The sequence below is a fragment of the Grammomys surdaster genome, unplaced genomic scaffold (genome assembly GCF_004785775.1).
Source record: "Grammomys surdaster isolate TR1022 unplaced genomic scaffold, NIH_TR_1.0 170, whole genome shotgun sequence".
NCBI lineage: Eukaryota > Metazoa > Chordata > Mammalia > Rodentia > Muridae > Grammomys > Grammomys surdaster.
In genome coordinates this window covers 22,567,656-22,595,475 of record NW_021604618.1, presented here as the reverse complement: position 1 = coordinate 22,595,475, position 27,820 = coordinate 22,567,656, and the positions used below count along the sequence as shown (strand labels likewise).

Sequence of the window (27,820 nt, the reverse complement as noted above, 5' to 3'; positions counted from 1 at the left end):
CTCTCCCTCTCCCTCTCCCTCTCCCTCTCCCTCTCCCTCTCCCTCTCTCTCTCTCTCTCTCTCTCTCTCTCTCTCTCTCTCTCTCTCACACACACACACACACACACACACACACACAAACCTAAACAAACCAAAAATATTTTAACACATAGCAGCTTCATATATTTATGGGACACAATGTGACATTTAAGTAAATACACCTATCATTTCTTAATGTTAGGAAGATTCAATACTCCTGTATTAGTTATTGGCAGATATTCCCTTAATCATCATCAATCACAGCTATCTTTTTTTTTTTCTTTTACCGGGTTTCTTTTCATCATAGTTATCTTAAAATGTTTGGAAACTGTTGAGGCAGACCTGTTGTAAAGCATCCAACCGACTACAATAATCTACCATCAACTTTTTTCTTAGATAATATTATGCGATTAGGCTTATAATATTTGGGCATATCTATCCAAGGGTATTTTTACACTAAAATTAAGGTATATTTTTTAGATTAAAGCCTAAAGTTCATAATTACATTTTTGTGTTTCTGGGTGTGGTAGTGGACATCAAACTGAGGGTATCAAAACTGGTAGGAAAAAAAATAGTAGCTCTAGCTCTGAGCTATAACCCTGGAACTTCATAATTATAGTCCTATGACGGGTTAATCTTCCACAGTGTGCAAATAGGTACTCTAGTGAAGTTGGGCTCTATAGTGAATTGTCAGTTTCCATGATATTTTTCTGAGGCTGGTCAGGTGGTCATCCATTAAGACCTTTGTGAAATGCGTAGTGATTAAATGGCCACAGCCTCAGCCAGCTCTGCAGAGGGCATGTGTGACTGGGGGCATGTGGACACACATGGTGTGTGAGAAGTCCTTGGGGACATGTGGGCACACACGGTGTGCGAGGAGTCCTTGAGGATGACCACATGGTAGCTTTTGAAGGAACAGCACTAGTTCTCAAATGGCTTCTTCTCAGTTCTCTGCTTTGGCCTTCGGAAGGTTCTGTCTAGTACCACCCATATGAACTATTCTTTCTGGATAGTATATAGCCTCCAGTAAATACCAGCTTATCGGGGTGACTGGGCCTCCCTCCTTGGAATTACATTCCCTGCCCTGTATTCTTGGGTAACTCTTCTCAGGCTTGCCACATTCTCCTGAGAAAACCAGGAAGCACATTAGAGGCGGCTCTTTTTATCATTCTTTAAACAAATATTTACTGAGTTCCCACTATGTGCCTAGAATTGTTTCAGGAGTGGGAGACAGTATTGAGCAGGTCATGTGAGATCCAGCTCTCATGCAACCTACATGTCCGCTGGTAGGACAGCCTGAGAATAAGTATAGTACTATTCTGATATAAAGGACAAAGCACGTCTCAACAGAGATGGTTTGGCAGATATTTTGTTAACATTTAAATAAAAATGTTCAGGATGAGAGGAATGATGGGACTGTGTTCCAAAAAGAACACATTCCTAAGTGCAAAGACCCTGAGGTAGGCACAAATTTCATTGGTTTTTAGAAACATAACTAGGGTGTCTGATGGACAGAAAGCAGGGGAAGAGATCAGGATGTCAGTGGTCAAAGATAAAATCAGGACCATCTGGTTCAGATGCTGCAGAAGCAGCCTTCTTAGCTTCCTTCTGAGGTCCAGAGAGAGCAGCTGGAGGGCTTCAGCCTAAGGAACAATTTCCTGTGTGTTAGGACATCAGTGGAGGATGCCACCTGAGGACAGGAGAGCCTGGAAAACAAAAATGGCAGCTTTAGCTGTGGCCCAAGGTTGGTGGCCAGACTAGGGGTAGGAGAAATGGGCAGACTCTTGACCCCTTCTGAAAATAGAACCTACAAGATTCGGTGATAAGTTGAATATAAAATAAGCAGTCACGGATACTGCTTAGTTTTTTGCCTTAGAAACTGCAGGGTTCCATTAATCGGGTGAGGTACACTAGTGTAGAAATGTCTTGGGGTAAAAGGTACTGGAGGTTTTTGTCTTGGACATTTTAGTTTTATTTGTAGTGCAGAGAATTGAACCCAGGGCCTTGCACATGCTAGACCAGTGTCTGAGAATTAAGCTATATCTCCAGTCCTTGTCTTGGACATCTGAAATTTGAGATTCAATCAAGTAGAAATGTCAGGTAGACAACTGACAAGTTGATAACTTAGTAGGGTGATCATCTGTTTGAATACATGAAGCAGAATACAGATTGTCTTTGAGACATAATTTCATGCATTCCAGGCTGGCATTGAACTTGTTATGTAGCTGAGGATAGCTGTGAGTTCACGATCTTCTTGCCTCTCCCTCCCAAGTGCCTGGGTTACAGGCCTGTGCTACCATGCCCAGTTTATGTGGTGCTGAAGGTCAAATCCAGCGTTTCTTCACCTGAGAGACTAGCACTGTGCCAACTGACTTGCATCACCAGCCACAAAATACCAACAGCTTTAAAAGCCACTGCACGGGATGAGATTGGCACTGGATAGGGCAGAGACAGAAGAGGCAGAGTTCTGCATTCTCCTGTTGTCTACCATCAGACATCCAGCTGCAGAAAAATCATCAAGAGACGGAAGGCTGGGTGCCATGGTACATAACAATCTTGCCACTTGAGGGGCAGAAGCAGGATTATTGGGAGTTTAAGATCACCCTCTGTCATATAGCAAGATCTCCCCCAAAACAAAGCCAACAAACATGCACAAGTAGAACGAAAAGAAATAGACAACAAGGTTGTAATGAACCAGCAAGGAAGTGTGTTGGTTCATTATAAAAAGAGCCAGGAGCTCTTTTCTCTAAGCATCCCAGCACACTTCTGGTCTTCCTGAGCGCAGAGGAGGTGGTCCAGAAGTACTTTTAGGATGCTCAATCTCCAGGCCAGCTTGCTTCCCGTTCCCCAGAAGATGCTTGCTTGGCCAGCTGCTTCTCGGAGAAGCTCCCAGCTTCCCATTATCTCCACCATCAAAGTTCATATCTGCATTTGACTCCAGAGGCCACACCTCAGTTCCCACCCTGCCAAGGTTCACACCCCATGGTCCACAGCTCACACCCTTCCCTCCTGGCAAGGCCTGCCCTGCTCTGGGCCACCTACGCATAGTGAGGCAAGCTCATTCCACCTCGTTTTCCGGATTCTGCTGCCTACCCTCCTGGAGACTAAGTCTGTCCTCCACACCTTGCCTGCAGGTCGAGATCCAGCTCAAGGCTCAGTCACTCAATCAAGTTCCATTTTGGTACCTGGGGAAGTTTTCTTCAGGACTATCCCTCTGTGTCATGCCAGAAGCCTAATGGGTATCTTCCGCTCATCCTTCAGTCCACTGAATCACCATATGTAGTAGGTTCTTCACAGTCAGCCTTGAATCCTATTGTTTCTCATGATCCTTCATCCTGGCCTGCCACTTGGCAACTCCTCTTCCGCTCCGCATCCTGCCAAGCCTGTATATTGCCCCCCAGGCAGAGCGTTCTTACATCACTTCCCTGCTTAACACCTCCCAATGGCATCTATCCCTTATGATAAAATGCAAATTTATTTATTTGCTTTAGCCATGGCTTTCAGAGTCATGTGACCCACCTTCCGGGCTACTTTTCCCCCCCTTCCTCGTTATGCCTCAGACACAGGTGTCCATTTCCTAAGGCTGCCAGCCTTTGCTGCCTCTAGTTCATGTGATGTACTCTTTGTCTGGGAGGCTCTTCTCCGCAGCCCCCTTTCAGCTGCAGCATAAAGGCTACCTGCTCTGGGACGCTCTGATTCTTCCCCTAGCCAGAGCCAGGCTGTCCATGCCACGGTCCCTCATGGCACTCTGTTCTCCAGCTCATTATGTGCACAGCTACTGCTAATAATGATTGGTGTTTGTTTACTATTCATCTAGTAAATCTGCTTCACCGGGAGACACAGGTATCACATAAATTTAGTTGTCTGGAATCTATAACATAGTTCTAAGCCTTGGGGAGGCATTCAAATATCTTTGCTGTCAATGATTGAAGCTTTCCCTAAGGTCTTGAGCTCACCTAAGCATTAGGTTCTGTGTCTCTCAGGCTCTCTTACAATTAGTTTCTTTCATTTATGTGTCCCGTAGAAAACATAATAAAGCCATTGATTGCTACATGCTATTAAAATTTGTTATATATCAAACTCTGCATGGTAGTCATGCAACCAGTGTGTGTGTGTGTATGAGAGAAAGAGAGAAAGAGAGAGAGAGAGAGAGAGAGAGACAGAGACAGAGACAGAGAGAGACACAGAGAGACACAGAGAGAGAGAGACAGAGAGAGAGACAGAGACAGAGACAGACAGAGACAGAGAGACAGAGACAGACAGACAGAGACAGAGAGAGACAGAAACAGAGAGAGACAGAGAGACACATATGGAGACACAGAGAGAACACGTGAGTGTTCTGAATGTATATCCATACAACTAGCCTGTGAAATGAATTTTATTGACCCAGTTTTCCACATGGAAACAATGAATCAGAGAAAATAATTGCTTAATGCTACCTAGCTAGACTCCACACGTTTGTCAGTGAGGGTTTTGTCTCTCCATCTGTGAAGTTGTTGTTACAGGCTTTGTTGTTGTTCTTGTTGTTGCAGGATTTTGGTCAGAGGTATCTTTGGTTTGTTTTTGGTGTCTTCCACCTCCACACTACAGGTGTTCCCTAGATGTCACTTGTGCCACTTGGGAGGGTGTGTTGGCCAGCATGGACAAAGGGTTCCAGGTTTCTGCCAAAGTTGTTGGAGAGATGAGTTATAGAGGTAACTCTGAGAAAGCTAAGTGACCACTACCAGATCTTTACTTCCAGGGGCCCAAAGGCTTACCTTCCCTCAAGTAACTCTCTCTTCTAGGCTAGATTGGCTCTGTCCTTGCTAAGTAGTAAAATTGCTACAATTACCATTTGCCACAGGAAGCATCCAAGGCCTCTCCCACAGGTTCAGCAAGCAGCTATCAGGGTTACAGTTGTCCTCAGAATCCAGGCATGGCAAGAGAGTAACAGAATTGTACAGCTGAAATAGGCTGTCTAGATAAGAGGCTGGCCTCCTTGTCCAGCACAGGAATCTTCTCGGGATCGCTAGGCAGGCTCTCTCTATGCAACTCCAGCCAGGGAGCTTTACTGTTCCCAGGTGGTTTGTCTGGGTGTTTGTTCTTGTTTTCAGCATAGGGATTAAATGTAGGGCCTCATGCACACTAGGCAGGCCCTCTACTACCAAGCTCCCCATACCTCTTCTCACTTTTATTTTCAAACAGTCTGATTAAATTTTCCAAGTTAGTCTTAAACTGGCCCTATAGCTCAGCTGGGCCTTAACTAAATACCTAAGAACATCAGAAAGCCAAGCAGAATATTTTTTCCCTCAATAGCTCTAGACCACTCCAGTAGGCAGCAAATCTTTCTTCAGTCTTTCTGCCTGAGGTGTGTGTGTGTGTGTATATGTGTGTGTGTGTACACTTGAGAGATACTACCCTCCACTTTGCTTTTCTGAAAAGGGATTCTCTCTCTCTCTCTCAATCTCTCTCTCTCTCTCTCTCTCTCTCTCTCTCTCATTGTCTTGGAACTCATGAACAAGATTAGGCAGGCTGGCTGGTGAGCCCCAGGGATCTGCCTCCCCATGATGGGATGACAAGTGCTCCTACCACACCTGGCTTTTTTTTTTAACTGTGTTCTGGGGACTAAACTCAAGTCCTCATGTCTTTAAGGCTATTACTTTACTGAACAAGCCATTACCCGACCCTTCTTTTAAGTCGTTCTATTTAATTGTTAGCCTTTTAGTATTTATTTCAAAGACATTTTTGTTTACTGGGAAAATTAATCCACCATAAGTTTTGCCTTTCTTGTTTTTATTTGTTTATTTTGTTTCATTTTGAGACAGAGTTTTACTGTGTAGGCCAAGCTGGCCTCTAATTCCCAGAGATCCACCTGCCTCCAGACTGCCAGGATCACCACACCTAGTCCCTTGGCAAATACTTTTACAGCTTGATTGTATTCTGTATGGTTGTCTTAATACAGAGAAGTTTCGTATGTATATAGTCAGAATTACCTGTTTATTTCCCTGTATTGTGCCTCAGTTTATTTTTTAACATTATACTTTAGTGTGGGGGACATGCCCAGGTGATGGTGGGCCATGGCTCCCATGTGGAAGTCACAGAACAACTTGCAGGATGTTCTCTCCTTCCACCATGTGGGTTCTAGACAGCAAACTTGGGTCTGCAGGCTTGGAAACATTTGGAGAGATGGCTCACTGGTTAAGACAACCAGGTTTGAATCCCAGTAACAACATGGAGGCTCACAAGAGTTTGCAACTCTAGCATCAGGGGACTCAACATCACCTTCTGATCTCCTGGGGCACTGGGTCCACAAGTGGGACACACACATGCAGACAAAACACTCATATGTATAAGACAACAAAACAAATATAAAAAAGAAGTTTTAAACTTTATTTTGTATTTTTCACTGATTTTTAACTTTTCAAAATGATTTCTTTTTATTTTATGTGCATTAGCATTTCGCTTGAATGTGTGTCTGTTCCTGTTCAGATCCTCTGGAACTGGAATTACAGACAGCAGTGAGCTGCCATGTGGGCACTGAGCATTGGACCCAGGTCCTCTGGAAGAGCAGCCAGTACTCTTAACCACTAAGCCATCAATCCAGACCCCTTCCACCCTCTCCTTTTCAAGTCTCACATAGCCTAGGCTGGTCTGAGACTCACTGTGTAGCTAAGGATGACCTCAAGGTCCTGACTCTGGGATTATAGGTATGTCCTATCACACCTAGCTTCAGCTGAATGGCAAAATGGGAACAGTGGTTATTTTTCCAGTGTAATTTATCATATACATCATTCCCCTACTGGGAAAGCCGTAGCTCTCATATGTAAATTTCCTGCACAAATACCAGTGGGTTGACTTTCTGACTTTCTGGGCTTTAAGTACTGTAACTTTAAAATACATTTACTAGAGTTAATAGAATTATTATTAGAATTACTTTTTATCCTTAATTGTATCCATTTAATTTCATGGATTTTTTAAATCAATTGTTTGAATTTCATAAACTCTTCTGCATAAATTTTAGAAACTTTAGGAGTAGTGCTCCCCAAACTTTTAATTGGAAATTTGGTTGTGTTAAATTTGATTGAAGTTATAGTATTATTTTTCCCTTAGGGCATGTATGATGTCTCTGTTTTCTGACTCTAAGTCTGTGATGAGCTTTACAGCTTTCTACAGAGTTTCTGTAATTTTTTTTTATAGTTTACATAGAATATTTTCTCTCAGTCTCTCAGTTCCTACACACACACACACACACACACACACACACACACACAGACACACACACACACCACCTCCTCTCTCTGGTCTTATGTGCCCTTTAGCTGGTCTGGAACTCATCCTATAGACTAGAGTGGCCTTGAACTCATAGAGATTCAACAGACTCTGTTTGTGCTGGAAATAAAGATATGTGCCACCACACCTGCCCTAAGAGGATATTTTATCTCTTGTATCTCTTGTGACTGCTTCTTTTATGGGAAAATTAAGATTGCACACTTATTTTTATAAGGATCTACCTTTATTATACCACCACTAGTAAATGTATTAGATGTGTTGTTCATCGCCATGGAAACGAACAAGCCAGATCCAGACTTACCACATGACTCTTTCAAGCAGAGTGAGTGGAGAGAACATGTTTGTAGTAAACTAAATACTCCACGTTTTTGTTGCTGGTAGTTTTGAGATGGAATCTCATGTAGCCCAGGCTGTCCTTGAACTGTTTATGGAGCTGAGGATGACCTCAAACTCCTAACCCTAACCCTAACCATAACTCTAACCCTCATATGGGTCCCCACATCCAACTATAAATGCATATTCTTAAAGGATATCATTTATAGACTGTTTAAAACATTCAGAATATTACCAACTACAGCTTGGAAATCCATTCCTATGCAGAGAAGAGTAAGGAGTGTGGCTATCCAGGGCTGCACTGGGCTGGGCTTTCCCTGGCAGCCACATGGAATGGTGGGAGTGCCCCCAACCCCCCATCAGGGTGGAGGAAGGCTTCTGTTCTGATCCAGTGTCATGCTTTCAGTTGGGTAGTAGATTGATTCCTGGGTGTTCCCTTGATTATTCTTTATAAATCACAACTTTGCATATCATTGCTTAATACATTTTGAAAAGGAGGGACTCAGATTAGAAGATACACAGGCAGTGCTTTTCTAGAGGCAGAAAATCAAGTCAGCTCCTACCCCTCTCCCTGCCCTCTCCCTGCCCTCTCCTCTCCCTGCCCTCTCCTCTCCCTGCCTTCTCCTCTCCCTGCCCTCTCCTCTCCCTTCTCCCTCACCCTGCCCTCTCTCACTTCTCCCTCACCCTGCCCTCTCTCCCTTCTTCCTCACCCTCCCTCTCTCCCTTCTCCCTCACCCTGCCCTCTCTCCCTTCTCTGTCTCCTTACCCTCTCCCTGCCCTCTCGATATCTTTGGGGTAAAAAGACATCCTAAAGCCCAAGTGTCAAGATCATTTGTGAATTCTTTTGAAATGCTTATTTCATTTAAAATTAATATATATTTTATTCAAGCATAATCAAAATATTTCTGGGACATTTTGGAATTCTTATCTGAACTAGCTCAAGCCATGACTTCATTTCCTGTGGCTTCACTTCGGTCACCTGTACCTTCCTTTGTCCCATCTGCCGATCTTTCCTCAGACTGTCCTTTGTCCTTTCAATCACATCTTCCTGCTAGGAGAGAGCAGCTGACACCTGTGGCCAGGAGTAACAGCTGCATCTCCTCTCTGGCTCTACGGAGGACAACAGCCAGCCCTCCTCTCTCAACACCAGTATGGGAAAGTGATGCTGTGCAGAGAGGTTTCCCACTGCCAATACAACAGGGGTGGGGTGGGGGGTGGTTGGGTGGGGGGAGGATGAGGGAGGTGGATGCATGGTAGGGTTGACTTCCACTCAGGACAAAGGAGAGGCCTGAGTAGCTCCTGAAGAGGGAGGAGTCAAGGCAGAGTGAGAGAACCAGAGAGTAGATTCCTGAAGGCTCAGGCACAAGCAGGTGACTCCCACCTTAGGTGTAACATCCCAGAGAAGCTGCCCTCATCAAAAGGCACAAGGGACTCAGTCCAGCCCAGAATACACACCACACACACACACACACACACACACACACACACACACACACAGCACCACCCTGTCTTAATTTCTTACCTCCCTTTCCGTAGAAGCCAAAGTGCAGACCTGCCACAGAAGGGTTAGCCAAGTACCAGAACTGCTTCAACACAAGAGTAACCGAAACCAAATTGGTGTAAGCTTAAGCAGATGGAAAGTACCTTTGTATTGTCCCCTGCACCTGAGGCTTTACCCAGGTGTCACCCAGACTTGCCTTGACTGCAGCAAGAGTAGCTGGGGTTCCCTTTGTCATGATGCCCTTCCTACAGAGCATCCAGAACGTCTGCCCCTGGCTTTTGCACAACCTGAAGCCCAAGGCCACCAGGGGTGGAGTAAAGGAGAGACTGGGCAGAGACGAAGAGGTTTGTAGGTGGGGACTCATCATACTACAAGGTCTCGCTGTGCTTCTAGAGCCAACTCGACCACCATATCTTCTGCAAATTTACTTGAACCTTAAAACCAATTAAATGCCACAGGAAAAACCCCAGGGTGTTTTCCCAGGATTGGGGCTGACACTCATCCCAAGTTGGGCTGGACCAGTACGGCTAAGTCTTAAGGGGACAGTTAGAAATGAGCCTTTCAAGTCATACTGCAAGCCCCACAGGCTGGCCACTCAGATCCAGTCTAGTATCATGGCTTAATCTCTTGTGATATTGCAGGAACCTTTTCTTTCCAAAGGTCCAGGGAAGAACAGGAGCAACCTCTGTATAAACTGAGGACATGACCCCTCCAAGGTATGTTTGAAGGGAAGGTTTTTATTGTAGATATGATCAATAAAGAACAGACAAAGGTATCTGGAAGAGTCCAGAGCAGAGAGACAAAGTAGCAGACTGAACATGGCCAGCAGACTGAACCAGGCTGTGAGAGGAAGGAGAGAGAAAGAAGGGGAGGAGAGAGAGAAAGAAAGTGCAAAGGAGACCAAGGGAGAGGGGACCAAGAAAGGAAGATAAAGGAGGGCGAATGGCTAAAATGGCAGGGTTATCCATAAGGGAATGAGAAGCTGGGGGAGGGGAAGCCGTGAGCTGAAGCTTAGGGTAGGGAGTGGGGTGAGAAGAGCCAGAAGAGCCACTGAGAAAGCCTGGAGGCGCACGCCTTTAATCTCAGCACCCGGGAGGCAGAGGCAGGCAGATTTCTGAGTTCGAGGCCTGCCTGGTCTACAGAGTGAGTTCCAGGACAGCCAGGGATACACAGAGAAATCCTGTCTCAGAGGCCAACATGCACTTTGGTATGCTAATAAGCACCACCGATAGCCATTTGTCCCGAGTTTCTTTTGGACCTAATAACCTCCATATGCACACAGATACACAGAGAAACAATCACACACAGACAAGCATACAAAATAGACAGATAGACATGTGTACACAAAAAGGCACACAGACATACAGACAAGGACACAAAACATAGCTGTTCAGAGACACATACATAGACACTCATCTACACAGACAGACATATACACATAGAGTTGCATACAGACACACATAGACATACATATACACAGACACACATAGAGCTACACATAGACACATAGACATACTTCTATATACTCCCACAGATATGCACACATTGTCCAATGCTCACACATGCTCGCATACACAGGCACACAGAGAGATACACAAATAGTACCTTCATAGAACACACACATCACCATGCACATTACCGAGTGTTGTCCCTGTCATATCTTAGAAGTACCCTACCAACCTCTATCTTATCTCAGTCTATGCTGGTGCCCAAACATGGCATGGTCCAACTGGGCAACAAGAAATAAGCCAGACCCAAAGGTCAGCAAGAGGAAAGGACTCAGAGATGCCTGGCAGACGAGAACACAGAAGGCTAGCCTTATTCTTGGAGTTCTGGACTGACCTAGTCTGAGACAAGCCCAGGGACTGGGGCCCACAGCCAATACTCTGCAGTGCACCACATTGCCTTTCTAAACACAAAGGGGCACTGATTTGAAGCCAATAGAGAGCCCAGGCCACCTCTACTGTGCTGTCCCTGTCAGCCCGCTGGTCTGGTACCATGTGTCCTATTTCTGCCCTGGAAATCTTGAGAAGTGACTGAAGAGCTTTGCCTCAGGGGTTTGAACCAAATGAAGGTAGTAGGGGTTGACCTTATTCTGCTGGAACTTGGCTAGAACCAAAGTCAGTCAAAAGGCAGATACCAGTGAAGATACTTTCTCAGCCAGGTCTTCATCGAGCCCAGCCAAGCAGCCTGGCCAAATGAACCCAAGAAGAACCTGCTAGATCAGCCTACCTCCTGAGTACCTGGTGAGGCTCCTGGCTACAGAATGGCTTTCTGGAGACTTGGCAAGGATGCTAGAAGCTGCTTGTTTTTGGACCAATGATGACGGTTACCTGTTGTTTCGATAGAGCAGTAGTTCTCAACCTGTGGGTCCCAACCCCTTTGAAGGGGGCTTGAGTGACCTTTTCACAGGGGTCACCTAAGACCATCAGAAAACACAGATATTTACATTATGGTTTATAATAATAGTAAGATTACAGTTATGAAGTAGCAGTGAAAATAGTTTTATGGCCGGGGTCACCTAAACATGAGGAACTGTACCACAGAGTCACGGCGTGAGATGGTTGAGGCTCACTGAGATAGAAGAAGGCAAGCTTGAGCGATCATAGCTGGCTAGCAACACCACAGCTTTCTGTCTCACAATTTCATGGATACGTCTGAAAGCATGGTTTCATGGTTTCAAGCCTGACACCAGAGAGCCCTCTGCTTCCTGAGGTCAGTTGAGTGACCACAGCTGGTGGTGTGGGATGCTTTGGGAGTTGTCCAAGATTTTCCATTCCCATGACTGGTGATTTCATGGGAGACTGGTAAGGCCGAGTCAACTCTAAGCTATGACAAGAGCAGCAACATGCAGTATTCCCGCCATGCAGTGGTGGCGCACGCCTTTAATCCCAGTACTTGGGAGGCAGAGGCAGGTGGGTTTCTGAGTTCGAGGCCAGCCTGGTTTACAGAGTGAGTTCCAGGATAGCCAGGGCTACACAGAGAAACCCTGTCTTGAAAAACAAAACAAAACAAAACAAAAAAATGCAGCCTTTCTATCAAGACAGTCAAATTTCCTAGACAGCAACATAAATCTCTGTTAAACAAAACAAAAACAAAAATCCCATTTTAAGAAATGGGAAGCTGGAGAGATGGCTCAGTGATTAGGAGCCCTGGCTGTTCTTCCAAAGGATCTGGGTTCAATTCCAAGCACCCACATTACAGCTTACAACTGTAAGTCCTGTTCCAGGGGATCTAACCTCCTCACACAGACATACACGCAGACAAAATACCAATGCAAATAAAATAGAAATAAATAATTTTTTAAAAAAACAAATGAGGGGTTGGGGATTTAGCTCAGTGGTAGAGCGCTTGCCTAGCAAGCTCAAGGCCCTGGGTTCGATCCTCAGCTCAAAAAAAAAAAAAAGACAAAATAAAAAAAATAAATGGGACCTGGGATGGGCTTGGTGGTCCAAGCCTTAAATCCCAGCACTCAGGAGGCAAAGGCAGGCAGATCTCTATGAGTTCGAGGCCAGCTTTCTCTAAAGAACAAGTTCTGGAACAGCCTATAAAGAGAAACCTTGTCTCAAAAATACAAAACAACAATAGAACAACAGCAACAAAAATAAAGAAAAGAAAAGGGAACTAGAGGCTGTCCTTTCCTTAGACCTACTTCTGGAGACAGGACAGCCAGCACCACACAGGACCATTTCTGTCATGATCAACTCGCTCTGCTGCTCTAAGAGAAGGTTCTAAGAGTTGCTTTTAGGAACTCTGTGTGTTGGGGGGTGGGGGGTGGTGGAGAGGAAAAAGGAGAGGAGGAGGGGGAGGGAGAGGGAGAGAGACCCAGTGAATTTTGTTAGAATTGCCTACAGGAACATGAGTTACTACAGGAGCAAGGGCATCCTACTAATGGCTTTCACTGTTGAAGAAAATCTTCCTCACTCTCCTAGCAAATGTTAGCAGCACATAAATCCTCAGGGAGGGGCAGAGTCCCACGAGCTCCTTCTTGCCATGACAGAGTACTGACAGGCCCAATGCTGTATAGATCTTGTTAAGACAGCAGTAGTCAGCCGGGCAGTGGTGGCACATGCCTTTAAACCCAGCACTTAGGAGACAGAGGCAGGTGGATTTCTGAGTTCGAGGCCAGCCTAGTCTACAGAGTGAGTTCCAGGACAGCCTGGGCTATACAGAGAAACCTTGTCTCAAAAAACAAAACAAAACAAACAAACAAAAAAAGACTGCAGTGGTCATGTCATGGCTGGAAGTGAGTGCTCACCACCCTCCACCCTTCCCCCAACCTTTGTATTTTTTTCTGCCCCATCTTCCCTGATCCCATGAGCCTTTGAGGGAGTGATAATAGAAACTCTACTTGTGGCTAGGTTTTGCACAGTGGCTTCTTCTCATGTCAACCAATTATAAATCTGTTCAGCTACCACTGCCTGCTAGCAGGGTGGATGGGGGGAACTTCTCCAACCAAATCTAGTAAACACTAATCTCTGTGTGAAAACACAGTTATTTAGAAGAGAACTCAGTGGGAACATCACCCAGCAGAACTGAAGTGCTGACTCCCCCTGGACTGCCTATGGCATCTGAGTGCTCACTGGCTTCCTCTGTGTTTCTTTTTCCTCAGTCCAAGGCCCTAGCCAATGAGATACCATCACCCACATTAAGGGAGGTCATTCTTCCTCAGTTAAGCCTCTCTGGAAACAGCATCACAGATAAACTCCGAGGTGGGCCTCCAATTGACTCCAAATCCAGCCAACTGGACAATCACCCACACAGATGTATTTGGACTTATTCTATTGAAATATTATCTTTTGTGTTGCTTTCTTGATTTATTTCTTTATTGATTTGTCTGCTCCATTGAATTTTTCCCCTAAATTTTATGTCTGTCAATAGTGTTAGAAGTTTTGTGCCAATTCTTGGTGTGTTTTGTTATTGTGATTCATATGAAAATTGCTTTATAGGAGTATTTAGTAGTCAATTATGGTTGTATATAAGGGTTATAATTTTTAGAAAATGTTCTAGTACATTTTAAAGTTTTGCTTCCTTTTGAAATTTCATCATTATCTCATTCCAATCTTTAAAAATAATAGTACCCCCAGCACTCCAGAGAGAGAGGTGGGTGGATCTCTGTGAGTTCGAGGCTAGCCTGATCTATAGAGTGAGTTCAAGGCCAGCAGGACTGTTATACAGAGAAACCCTGTTGTGCACTGACTGTGAGCTGCATGAGGAGGATGCTGAGAACCATACATGGGTCCTCTAGAAAGTACTACGTGTTCTCAGCCACTGAGCCATAATTTTAGGATACACAGAAAACTTTTGTAGGTGATAAATCTAGAGACTTTGCAAGTCAGAAAAAAATTTCATTTTGATATTTATTTTGATCCCACACATAAATTCTATTTTGAATAAGTGTACCCATGTGGTCTCAATATAATCCATCTTCAGAGTTTGGGAAAAAATTGATCTATTGACTTCTAAATGTTGGCCAATGCTTCAACAATACCTCTCTTCAAGAGATACTCTCTTCGTAGCCTAAGTACAGTGTTTCTCAACCTGTGAGTCTCGAGCCCTATGGTTTCACAGAGGTCACCTATGACCATCAGAAAACACAGATATTTTTGTGTTATGAGTCATAACAGTAATATAATTACAGTTATGAAGTAGCAACAAAAAGAATTTTGTAGTTGGGCATCACCACACATGGGGAACCATATTAAAGTGTTACAGCATTAGGAAGGTTGAGAACCACTGCTCTGGGGAGTTACCTAGGAGCTTTACTGGAGAGACTGGAGAGCTGGAGGAGGCAAAAATGGGCAGAAAGAAAGAAGTGTGGCGGGGAGTGACTGAGAGAAGGGAGGGAGAATCAAGCAGGGACAATGGCTCTGTCCACTGGGTTGAGATTTTCACTCTAGCCTAGACATGGTATCACTAAAAACATCAATCAGACCTAGCCACTCCACTTCAATGTATGTAATCATGTAAACCAAAACAGTCTTGCATAAAAACCTGTGCACAGATAGATAGGTACGGTAGCTTTAATCCTAACTGCTAACCATTAGAAACAACTTTGCTCTTCAGCTGATGGGTAAAGAAAGTGGAACGTTGTTGGTTGACTACTACACTGCAATGAACAAGATGGATGTGTTACACCTGGCAATCCCAGTACATTTCAATGACCTGGACCAAAAGAGCCAGGCACAGAAGAACACACTGTGAATGATTGCATCTATGTGACACTCTGGGAAAGTTGATTCCAATCTGCAGTGATGTGAGGCAGATGAGTGGCAACCTGGGGACAGCTGACTGCAGAGGACTTTGATGCAATCTGAACACAGATGTAGCAGAACTCTCTCTGACTAGGTCAGGGAGGACCAGAGGCAAAGTGAAAAACTGAGTAGCGCTTACCAGCCTCCCTCCTCTCCCTCTGACACAGGCCCTCCTCTAAATCCCTTCTGCAGATCCCACTCCAAAGCCCTGCTGTACAGGCCCAGACTGGCAGTCAGAGACTCTGGGACAAAAGATGTCCTAGAAACCAATGTGTTGGCAGAGCTAGGCAAGAGGCTGTGCCCCGCAAGGAGAAGAAAAGGTTTTGATGACCAATGGACCTCTGGCGAGCCATGACTCATTCCATGGAGTCACACTGGCTATCGAAAGAGGCATGCCTGCCTTCCTATTAACCTAGGCCACACAGAAACAACAGCCACCTGTCATCCCGAAGGACTTGATCTCTTTTTTTATATTTTCATACATTTGTGTGTATGTGTAACGTGTGCACAGGTGTGTATATATGTATGCAGGTGCACTTGCCTGTGCTTTCATGGTTGCTTGAGTTCTGAGTCTTTCATGGTTGCAAAATGTCTTCTGTCATTTTGGATAAAGGGTCTCATTATGTAGCTCTCGCTTGTCTAGAACCAACTGTATAAACTAGAATGACCTTGAGCTCTCAGAGATCTTTGCCTTCCAAGTGCAAGGATTAAAGGCCTGTACTACAGCACCTGAGTAGCCCATGGTGACACCTGGCTTCAAACCTGCTCTTTCTTAATCACTACCTCCTCAAAGCCCTTCCAGGAGTCACACTGCCAACACCAGGGGACCCTGACTCTTAGTCTCCCTAGCTGAGTCTTTAATCTCCTCTCCAAACCTACCTAGCCTTTGCTATCTCCCCTGATAGTGCCCTTGCCTCTCCTCACTGATGTGACTCCTACTCGTTCTTCAAAGGCAAGGTCATATGCTTCTTCCTCTGGGGAGCCTCTTTTTCCCCTTTAGCCAAGCTCTCAGAAAGCTCATTTGAGCTCCTCACACATGGCCCAATAACCCAGAAACCTTTGTGTTATTTCTCCATTCACCTTTGGCTCGGACATGATGCCCCAGAGTGGTGGATCATCTCACTCAACAGCCATGCATTATAGAGTCAGTGGATTAATGTCCGTGCCTCTCTGACAAAACACCGGGCAAAAATGGCTTAAGGAAGGGTTTATTTAGCTCATGGTTTAAGGGCACAGCTTCTCATGTCAGGGATCATGTGACAGCAGGGTCCTGAGGCAGCTGATCACGATAGGTCCAGGTCTGGACGCAAAGAGAAATGAGTGCTGTTGCTCAGCCCACTTTCTTCCTTTTATTATTCTGGGACCCCAGCCCATGTGCTAACGCTGTCCTCATTCAGGGTAGGTCTTCCCTCCTCAGTTACACCTCTCTGGAAACAACCTCACAGACATATCCAGAGGTGTGTCTCCTAGGCTATTCTAAAAGTAATCAAACAGAAAAAAAGATTGACCGCCCTAGCCAGCCATGTGCCAACTAAGCCCTTTGTATCCTCCAGTCTTGACAACCACTTTGGGAGGGGGCTCTATTGTGTCCCTCCATTTACAGATGGAGAAAGTTGGCAATAGGTGGACATACTAACTCAAGTTCATGTGGCTTATATGTGACAGAAACCAGATCTTTCACCATGACAGAATGACAAGACTATCCTCACCATGGAGACAGTGATGGAGTCCATACAAACGTACAAAAGACTCCTAGCAATCTTGCCTCATGAGTAAGAGAGTCAGGAGCAGAAAAAATAAAGCCAATTATCTAATTGAGACAAGAGGTGACAAGTTTTATTAGCAGGGACTTCATGAGATTGAGAAACGTTGGTCTGTGGACATAAGTGCTCTGCAGTGCATTGAGTAGGGTTTTGCGGCCTTATAAAGTCAAAGAAGGCGGGAAAATATTTGTGAGTCACAGGCATTGTTGACACTAAGAAAATGAGTCTGGGAAGATGGCTGGGGGTGGAGTGGTGGGGGGTAAAGCAACAGGTGTAAGGATCTGGGTTCAAACCTCAGAATCCAAGGGAAGCCGGACGTGGTGGTGAATCCCTTCAATCCCAGGGTTTCCCCAGTGAGATGAGGGGTGGAAGCTTCAGGGCCAGCCAGCCTAGTGTGTGCAGCAGTGAACAAAAGACCCTGTCTCACACAAGATAGAAAGCAAAGACTGACAGTCAAACTGTCCTCTGAGCTCCAAACCTGTGGCATCTGCATACCCATACTCAGAAGAGAATATGCACTCACACACTCACGCTCTCACGCACTCATGCACTCACACACTCACACACACAAGAATGCACTGCTCACAATTTTGAAAAGAAATATTTAGGAAGCTGGGTACGGTGGCGAATGTCTTTAATTCCAGAATTTGAGAGGCAGAGTCAGGTGGATCTCCATGAGTTCAAGGCCATCCTGGTCTACATAGTGAGTTCCAGGACAGCTGTAGCTGCATAGTGAGACTCTGTCTCAAAAAATCAAAACAAAACAAAGAACATATTTTTTGTTCATTAGCCAGGAGTTCTGAAACATCTCAAGATATTAACTTTTTTTTTGTTTGCTTTGCTTTTTGAGACTGGGGAGGAGTCTGAGCATGGAGCCCAGGGTAGCCTGGAACTCACCACATAGCTTAGTCTCAAACTTGTAGCAGTCCTTTTGAGGGCTGGCAGTACAGGTGTGTGCCACCATGGCTGGCTCAACACATACACTTTGGTGGTTGACATTTTCAAATCTCTCATGACCTGAAGAGATGTTAACACTTCCTTTTACTTTCTGTCATGAGGATTGCATGTGCTCATTGTTTGTCTCAGACTTGGAGTCTTATGTATCAAGGAAACGAAGGAGCTTAGACAATCAATGCAGGACCTAGCTGTCCAGGCCAGGAGCTTCACACCAGAGCAGAGCAGGGTGGTCAATACACAAGCTGGGCAGATTAACCTGTGTCACAGTTCTGTTACTGTCGTGGTGATCTTGAGTGATCTGTTTATCCTCTCTGGGTCCCAATCAGTTTTTAAAATGAGCTAATGATAGCATCTCCTTCACAGGTAATGTAAGCATTAGACCAATTGCCGTCACTTTGTAAATGATACTGTGACCCACCTTGTCTTGCTGACATCTGGGCTTGCTTTTCTCATCCCCTACTCACTGGAGGTACTTCTAATCAACAGCAAAACAGACAATGGCCAAGCCTTGAAAAGACTTAAGCTCAAGAGGAAAGAGTAAAAAAAGAAACTAAACAAGGCAGGCACGTCCAGGAGGCAGAAATGGAAAGAGTATAAATTTGAGGCTACCCTGAGGTAATTGGTAGGCTTCAGGTTTACCTGAATATTGAGACCCTGCCTCAGAAAAATAAAACAAAAGAAAATAAACAAGACCGTCCTCAGTATGATGGAGTGAACTAAACTAATAACTACAGTGGCTGAGGAGCTAAAAGATGGGCAGAGGCCCAAGTCACCGAGCCTACTCAAGGACAGGCACCTGGAGAAAGCAACACTTGAGCAGGCGTAGTACAGAGGAACAGCATCCAGCTTTGCAAAGTGTGGAGAATGAGGAGAATGGCTTCAAAGAAAGTTAAACTAGATGCAGATGCTCTTGTTAGTCTAACATGGACTAGAGATGGGGAGAAGAACGGCTCACAGTAGAGCAGTTGACAGCAATAATGGGAAAAGCAGAAGGCAGCCTTATTTCTCAGAGGCAGAGCCAGGCCCATCTTTAGTCCAGTGCTGGGTTTCTTGGTTAAATTCTCTCAGTTCTCACATAACATTTCCATTCCCTGCAGGACGGATTCTATCTGAGTGTGTCGTATTTAAGTTGCATAACCCCCATTTTACTGTTTGTATATGACGGAGATGCCTCAGCCTCCTGCCTTTGCACCCTCACCTTGACTTGTCTGTTTCTGCTGAGGCTCCTTTGTGAGTGTTGAACTTGTTGCTCTGGGTGGTTCATGGCCACCTTATCCTGTCTGCACTCCCAGTGATGGACAGGATGCTTTCAGAGTCCTGACAGCACAGGGCAGGGTTCCATAAACTTTCCCACTCTGGACCCTTTCGCATCTGGAAATTAAGATTATAAAATAAGCATACAAATCATTCAGTGGGAAAATCACAAAGCAGTGTACTTCATAATAATTCATTGGTATGCCCAGTAGTGTACCATTTGCTAATGACTCATTAAAGAACATTTCTGTACTAATGAGATGGGTGTGCTTGTTTTTTTTTTTTTAAAGGTCTTCACATTTTTATTCTTTGTGCACAAAGACTAGCATGATCGGTTTCACTGGGTAGACGGTCGGATAAGCCAGTCAAGGTTGCTTAGTCCAGCTTAGTGAAGCCTATGTCCTTTGCGTACTGACAGAAGCACTGACAGCACATGTTCAGCCTGTATTTACGGATCAGACTGTGGCGGTTAGAGCAGACGCAGCAAGAGCGAGAGCCCTGGCTGAACTTCCAAGGGTGACTCCCGTAGAGCTGCTGGTGACCCATCTTGCCTCCAGATGCCCAACGAGGAAAAAGGGCTTGTTTATTTTTATACAATAAACAAATAAATATTTCCTAAGTGTTTGAGGTGGCAGAATATGGCATCTTCGATATCTTTCAGAGTTGACTGACATTTTATTTTATAATCGGAGATACCTCTTCTCAGAAACAAATAGTACAAAATGACAGATGTATGTTTGGCATATTTGAGAACTTGTTGGAATTTCTGTTCTAATTCCAAGACAAAATTCATTTAGAGTTTTACTATTGCCAAATTTTTGTCACTCCTCATATTCGGCATCACTACAAGGGGTTATGGCCCACAGCTTAGGAAGTTAAACAGCAAATCTGCTTATGTACATATTGTTAGCATTCTGTCTAAACTCCACCCCACCATTACCTAGCAACAGCCAAGGAGGCCTGGCCCACTATAAAAGGGGCTGCTTGCACCTTCCTCTCTTGCTCTCTTGATCTCCTGCTCTCTTGCCTTCTTGCTCCTCCTCTGACCCCTTACCCCTTCCCCCTTCCCTCCCCCCTCTCTCCACGTGCTCATGGTTGGCCTCTACTTCTCTACTGTCTCTCTCCCTCTGTCTCTACTACCCTCTTAACTCCCCTTCCCCTGCCCTGAATAAACTCTATTCTACACTATACTGTTGTGTGGTTGATCCCTCAGGGAAAAGGGATGCCTCGACATGGGCCCACTGAGACATCCTCTTCCCCCATACCTCACCACACACCCAAAGAACATATTCTATATCTCTTTATCTTTTTATAAACACATCACATATTCATTCTTTTCTTTTCAAAATATTTTCTCTGATTTACTCATCTTATTTTGTGTGAGATTGGCGTGTGTGTGTTTGTGCATGCGCGCACACACACACATATGAGTGCAAGTGTGTGTGCTCAGTGCCTAAGAAGGTCAGAAGAAGGCATCAGAGTCCCTGGAACTGGAGTTACGGATGGCTGTGAAGCACTATGTGCATGCTGGGAGCTGAATCAAGGTCCTCTGCAAGAGCAGCAGGTGCTCCCAGGTGCTGAGCCATCTCTGCAGCTCCTGCTTTGCTTTTTGTGACACTGGAGGCTGGATCCAGGCCTATGGCTCAGCCCATCAATCCCAACCTCCTGTGGCCTGTAAGAGACTCCCCTGGGGGGGGGGGTGTTTGAACCAACTTTGCTATATCGACATCTATGTTAACTAACGATCCCAGATCAAGTGTAGCTTCAGTCTCTTCTTACATGCGGACATAATACAGCAAACGTCCATCTCCACATCACCACCAGCATTGGCCATCATTCAACTGCCTATGGCTTTCCAATTTAATAGCTGTCGTGAAATTTCACTGTGCTTTTAGTTCTTATCTCTTTGTCTTCCCTCTGTGTTGGTCTTCTCTTCCATGTGTCATCTCTGTTAATACAGCATTTAAGGGAGAGTGCTTTGTTATTTTACTCTGCATAGAAAGTCACTTCTGCCTGTGCCATCAATTAAACACATGATTTGTTGCCTATTGAGCTGTAGAGCAAATATCCATGATTTTGAGCATCTTTCCAGTACCTGCTCACTTTTTGGGGTTTCTCCTTCTAAAGGTTACAGGTTCAAATTTCTGATACCTTTTTTTTTTAAAGATTTATTTTTATTTTTGTGAATGTGTGTGTGTGTGTGTGTGTGTGTATTTCCCCTCAGAGGCCAGAAGATGGTGGCAGACCCCTTGGAATTGGAATTACATTGGAATTACTGGAATTAGCTGTGAATTGCCCAAAATAGGTATTGAGAACAATTGAGAACAGCAAGTGCTTAACCACTGCAATCCCTCCAGCAGCATCATGGTCATCTTTTTCTTGTGAATTATGTCAGGATCCTTTGTGTATTAGACGTTAATCATCTTGTGGTTTGCAAATGCATTGCAAATATATTCTGTCAGCTAACATTTTCTACGACATAGAAATGTTTGATTCTTTTCTTCTTTGCTGCTTTTTTTTTTTTTGAGACAGTCTCAGGTAGTCCAGTCTGGACTTGAATTTCATCTGTGTCAAAGGATGACCTTGAACTTCTGATCCTCCTGCCTCCACCTCCCAAGTGATGAGATTACTAGTGTTTAGTGCCATGCCTGACTTAAAATTTTCAAATCTTATGCAATCAAATTGAGAAATGATTTTTGCTTTATGGTTAATGATTTCAAAATGTTTGTTGAAAATTCTTCTCTGGAGTCTGGAGGTATATATTTCACTGGTTAAGCACATGCCTAACATGTATGAAGCCAGCGTTCAATGCTCAGCACCAGAGAGAGAGAGAGAAAGAGAGAGAGACAGAGAGACAGAGAGACAGAGAGACAGTCAGAGAGAGAGGCAGAGAGACAAAGAGAGAGAGAGACAGAGAGAGACAGAGAGAGAGAGATGGAGAGAGACAGAGAGAGAGACAGAGACACAGAGAGAGACAGAGACAGAGAGGGACAGAGAGAGAGAGAGAGACAGAGAGGGACAGTCAGAGAGAGAGACAGAGAGAGACAGAGACAGAGAGGGACAGAGAGAGACAGAGAGAGACAGAGAGACAGTCAGAGAGAGAGACAGAGAGAGACAGAGAGACAAAGAGAGACAGAGAGAGACAGAGGCACAGAGAGAGAGATGGAGAGAGACAGAGAGAGAGAGAGATAGAGAGATGGAGAGAGACAGAGAGACAGAGAGCGAGTCTTTCCTGTTTCCTGTTACTAGGACACATACTGTTTTCTGTCAGGTTGGCATTTGATCCTTTATGTGCCAGTCTTATTTACAGTCTGTCTTTTTATGTAGCACTAAGTGAAGTACTCTTATTTTTACTCCATGTAGCCCACCATGTTTACAAATCATGTTAGTGTTAGTTTGTGTTTTCTCTGTTGATCTGCATTGTCAATGTGTGTGTGTGTGTGTGTGTGTGTGTGTGTGTGTGTGTGTGTGTGACGTATATATGCACCTCTCATTACTGAGATAACACATATGTGCTTCTATCCTTGGCCTTTTATAAAGATATTTTTTTACTTAAAAAATTATATGTGTATGTCTGTGTGTGACTTTGTGCAGGTGCCCACAAGGCTCCGAAAAAGTTGACAGCCCCTTGGAGCTAGAATTATAGGTGGCTGTGAGCTGCCTGGTGTAGATGCTGGGGATTAAACCTGGGTCCTCTACAAGAGTAGCACATGCTCTTAACCACTGAGCCATTCCTCTAGCCCTGTAAAGACATTTTTAATCACATATTAAGCTCCCTTAAATGACCAAGGTTTTGCTGGGCATGATGACAATTCCTCTTTGCCTTGCATTCCTGACTCACATCTAAGCTCACAGCCACCTTCTCTAGAGTCCTCGGAAGGGACAGCTGGCTTTAACCCAGCTCCATCCTGACCCTTCCCTTCTATGATGACGTCTTGTCTCATTCTGGCACATAGCAGGCAAGTAACTTCTTATACATGTGTCCACTGGGTCCCCACCACAAGAGGTTGTAGACTCCATGTAGGTCAGAAGTGCCAGGAAAGGTACAGAGGAAGAAACTCCCACCACGGCTCCCCTTGTTTCTATTCAACTGATTTAACCCAATTGGAATAAGTCAAGACTCTGCTCTTGAGGTACTGGTAAGTGATGAGGAAACTTTCAGAATAGATGGAGTGGCTGGGGTGTGTGTGGAGGCTGGGCATATGGCTGGCTTCTGTAATCCAGTAGAGGACCAAACACTAAGCCATAAGGAATCTCTTAGAGCGGCACATCTGCCCTCAGCAGACCTTACTGGGAAGGATGGATGGGTGGAGGATATGGGGTAGAAGAGCCTCCCTTGCTTTGAGGACGAGGTAGTACTGTGGTCAGGTTGCCACAGCAGCTCCTGATCCACCTTCTGCTGTCCTGGCCTCTGTTTTCTAGCTTCCCCGTCTATTGCCCTTTCCTAAGTGGGTCCTACATTACTTCCCAATGGCTCCTCTGCTTCGACACCAATCAGCCTTTCCTTCTAAAAGTTTAACTCTGATCAGTACCATCCTGAGCAGAAACCACTGATGGTTCCCTAATGCCTAGAGAATAAGTCTTAAACTACAGCCTTTGAGAGGCCACTCTGAGTTTATGGTTTTTAGAATGCTGTCATACAGCTAAGACCTGGCTCAGGGGAGTGGGAAGGAGGTCACAGGCCCTCCTCTGTCTTTCCAGGTTTGTCCCTTCCCAGCTTCCACCTTCCCACATTGCCATCTCTTCTGCCCGCCTATATTATCTCCCACAATACTCATGTAAGTCATTTGCATATCTAAGGATACCCTGCTCTTGTTCATTCTGTTCCTGCCTCCCAGGATGCCTTCCTGCCCATCATTAGCTGTTGAAATCCTACTCTGTAAGGCCCATTTCCAATGTCATCTCTTCCAGGAAGCCTTCTTAGAACCATACTGTCCCTCTCCTGTCACAATCCATCCATGTGTTCTCCAGGCAGTTACAACCTGGGGGACCCCAGGGCTCCTCAAATGCAAAGGATTTATGTTGAGCCTTCTAGGATCCCTGAGACCCTAGGGAGATCCAAACCTTAGAAATGCTGAGGAGTTAGAAGTATCTGGCTCCTCAGCTGGACTGTCTGCAACTTTAAGTCTGGAATCTCTGTGTTTAGTAACACGTAAGTTTAGTAACGTAAGTGCTTACTAGGTGCATGAACTTAGCTGAATTTGTGAAGTCTATTAAATGATGTGAGAATTGTATTTCTCTTCATGACAGTGGGGCTGATGACAAGGGAAGCTTCGAAGCTGACAAGCTAAATAAAGGGTCCAGGAATCCAGAAAGGTTACCAAGATGCTGCTGACCACCCATCCCTCTGTTAGGTTTCACCCGGAGTTCCCAAAATATATCCTATCTATGGGCCAGAAAAGCCGGTTGTTGAGCCTCAGGCAAGAACCTAGACAGGAAACTCCCAGTGTGGATTCAGGCAAGCCAGAGGTGAGCCAACACAGGCAGAGATAAGAATCAGGAAGGTGGAGTAAACTCATCCTACAAACTGTGCTTGAGCTGTGCTCTCTCCTGACAGGCCTCTCAGGAGGGTGGCAGAACTCACAGGCCTAGACCTTCTTCTTATCATGGCTTCTTCATCCTTTAATGTAAGGACCTGAATTTTGGTCCCTGTATCTTGAGAAGCCTCTGCCCACAGCTCCTGGTATGTCAAGCCATGGTCCTGAGATAGAGCATCTATTCCCCTCACAGTTATGCATTCATCTTCATGAATTGAAGAGATAGGGCTTTCCTACATCTTGACATAAATATGTCAAAATCCCAGGATGTTCTTTTTACCAACCTATGGCCATAGTCTGGTCATCATGAGCAACCAGGGCAGCAGATGGCTGACCCCAGTGACCAGAGCCCTGACTGCATTCTGTATTGTCAAGATCTGAAGATCTGTGGTTCTTTTGGTACTGAGACCTAGGCCCAGGTAGCACATATGTCTACCCACCTTAACCCCTCCCTGAGCCGTCACAGCCACTGCCCAGGGGCGGCCAGGAGGGTGGAGCTCTGAGTCAGAGTATAAGTTCCTGATCTTACCGCCCAGCTAGAGAGCTGCCACGATGCTTCAGAGGCAGATGCCTGCTTGGGTTTCCCACTCTCTGACAGATCCATGCCAAGCAGAAGATGGCAGGTACTTGGCCTCCTGTGCCTTGAAGGTGAGGATACGGTGATGGTGGTGGGCAGCCTGGGGCCAGAGGCAGGTGGCCAGGGAGGCATGGTCAGGAGATGAAAAGTCTGAGGACTAAGTAAGGGAAGCAGCCAGGTCCCAGGGAGGCTGGTGGGCATTGTTTACGTAGAGGAGTTGGCTTGGGAGTCCCTACCTACTACCTGAGAGAAGTGCTTTAGCCAAGTCTGGACCAGGGCTTCTGGCTAGGGATGGCACAGCTGAATATACTCAAAAGTTTTACAAAGCTGCATGCAGTGACTCTGGGTCATCTAGGGCCAGCCAAGCCAGCATCCAGGATGGACAATACCTAGTGCTGCGTGAGGCAGGATTGGAGGGGGGAATCCATGTGTGTCCCGTCTTGGTAGTGACTGGCTATTAACCTTGTGAGCATTCTAAACTTCTGTGCTTTGTGAATGTGTGGTATGCAGTGGTTTGAAGTATGACAATTGTATTGCTAGTTAATTGCCGTCAGATGCCTTCTTGGGCATATGTATGGTTAAGGTCCTTAGGTCTAGACAAACTCTCAAAGTCTCCCAGGGAAATCCCTGGTTCTGGCAAGGTGCTACTGCTTGAGACCAAATCTGCCTTCGTTTTCCTGTCTGGGCAATGGGGAGATGCCCTCCACCTCCCTGTTGGCTGTAGACACACCATGGAGAGGTCTATCAGTAGCAAAGTAGTGCCCTTGGCACCACTGAAGGGATTGAATGAGGCCCCAAGAGGATTTTGTTCCTTTAGAGCAGGAGACAGAGATACTGGCCAGTCTCCATGGAGCCTAGGGAGGAACTCCCTGTTATACTGTGACAGAGTGTCCTGTCGTCCTGAATGGGATTGACATTGACTCCTGATTTTCCCCCAAAGCACATAGGTGACTAGAAGGACTTCTAATCAGCATTGTCCCTTACTGACCTTCCAGAAATTTGGGCTAAGAGGGAACCAATGACTACGCCTAACTTGAGAGACGAGGTGGCCTCACTTGCCCAGCTTGCCCTGAGATGCCCCAGGGAAAGGAGCTGCCATCCTCTCTCCAGGCATCCAAGCCTGGGCAGTGGTTTAGGGAGGGAATGCCTGGCTTGGGTAGGCATTGAATCCATCACTTCTGAAACATGGTGGTCAGACCATCCCTGATCTTTCTTATCCAGGAGCATTATGGCAGAGATGTGGGCAGGCTGTTTGTAAAGTAACTAAATGGCTTTCGACCGACTAGCAGAAACAGCTGGGCCCTCGGGTCAGGGTCAACCCCAGCTATGGGGAGCTGAGGGTCTTATGGTTGGTTGCCTCCAGTCTGTCTGGTCATGTCCATTGCTTGTGCTCAGCCAGGGTCACTCACAAGATGAAAAGCACACCAGCCTGGCAAGTGGCTCCAATCCAGCCCCATCATTTCTGGCTGTGCAAGCCTGTGGGATATGTAGCCTTCCTAAAACCCATCTGTTCTTCTGTAAGGCAAGGCTAATGTCTTCCTTGGAGGCTGGCCGGAGCGTTAAGTAAGACCCCATGCAAGGCACATGGTTCAGGGGCAGAGGCAAGAGATGGCTTGGTATACCACAGGACAGTAATATACTTCCCTCTTCTTCATGCCCCCTTCTGTAAAATTAGGAAGAATGGCAACATTAAACAGATAATCCATACATTCCCACCCCTTGTGCTCCTGTATGAGTGGGCAATGTTTCCTATCTTATGAGGAAAATGGAATCCTGACAATATCAAACCAGAGGTCAAGGCCAAGAAGGAAGGCCGGACTGTGCATGTCTGCGGCAGAAACATCCTGGTTCCCCCTCCTACATGGCTTCTCAGAGCTGTTGTCCAGCTCTCTTCACTGGCATGGCTGTGCTGATTGTTCCACAGACTGAATGAACCTCTGTGCTGTGTGTCCCAAAGTTCCTGCCTTGACCTCCAAGCCCCTGAGTGCTTCCTCACCCAGGATTTGCCAAGTTCCCTCTGAGCTAAAAAGGATGCCATCTTTACCCCAGGGATGTAACTCCAAAGCCCAGCACCTGGTCATGCCTGCAGTTAAACATATTACTTTTGCCCTATACCCAGGCTTAGCCAGGGTTGGGCTTGTCCACATCTCTAAGGTTTTGGCCATGTACCTGGGCTACTTAATCTGACTGGTATCTGATTCCCATCAGTATATTCATAGGCACTGTGCTATTTTCTATTGCATCTTTTTTTAAAAAAAAATTTGTTTTATACGTAGGGGTGTTTCGCCTGCATATATGCACATGCATGCAGTGCTCTTGAAGCCCAGAAAAGGGCATCAGATCCCCTGAAACAGGAG

At 45.5% G+C, this 27,820-nt stretch overlaps 2 protein-coding genes across 2 annotated transcripts in view; one reads left to right on the top strand and one right to left on the bottom strand.

Annotated features, from left to right (window-relative positions):
* The window catches only part of Pla2g4e (phospholipase A2 group IVE), a 65,487-nt gene that overhangs the window by 3,962 nt on the left and 33,705 nt on the right, over positions 1-27,820 (top strand). The gene's annotated exons all lie outside the window — the stretch shown is intronic.
* On the bottom strand, positions 19,725-19,904 carry LOC114620941 (40S ribosomal protein S29-like). Its single transcript, XM_028767110.1, has one exon. It carries the CDS (start codon positions 19,893-19,895, stop codon positions 19,725-19,727), a length of 171 nt encoding a protein of 56 aa, XP_028622943.1. The 5' UTR covers positions 19,896-19,904.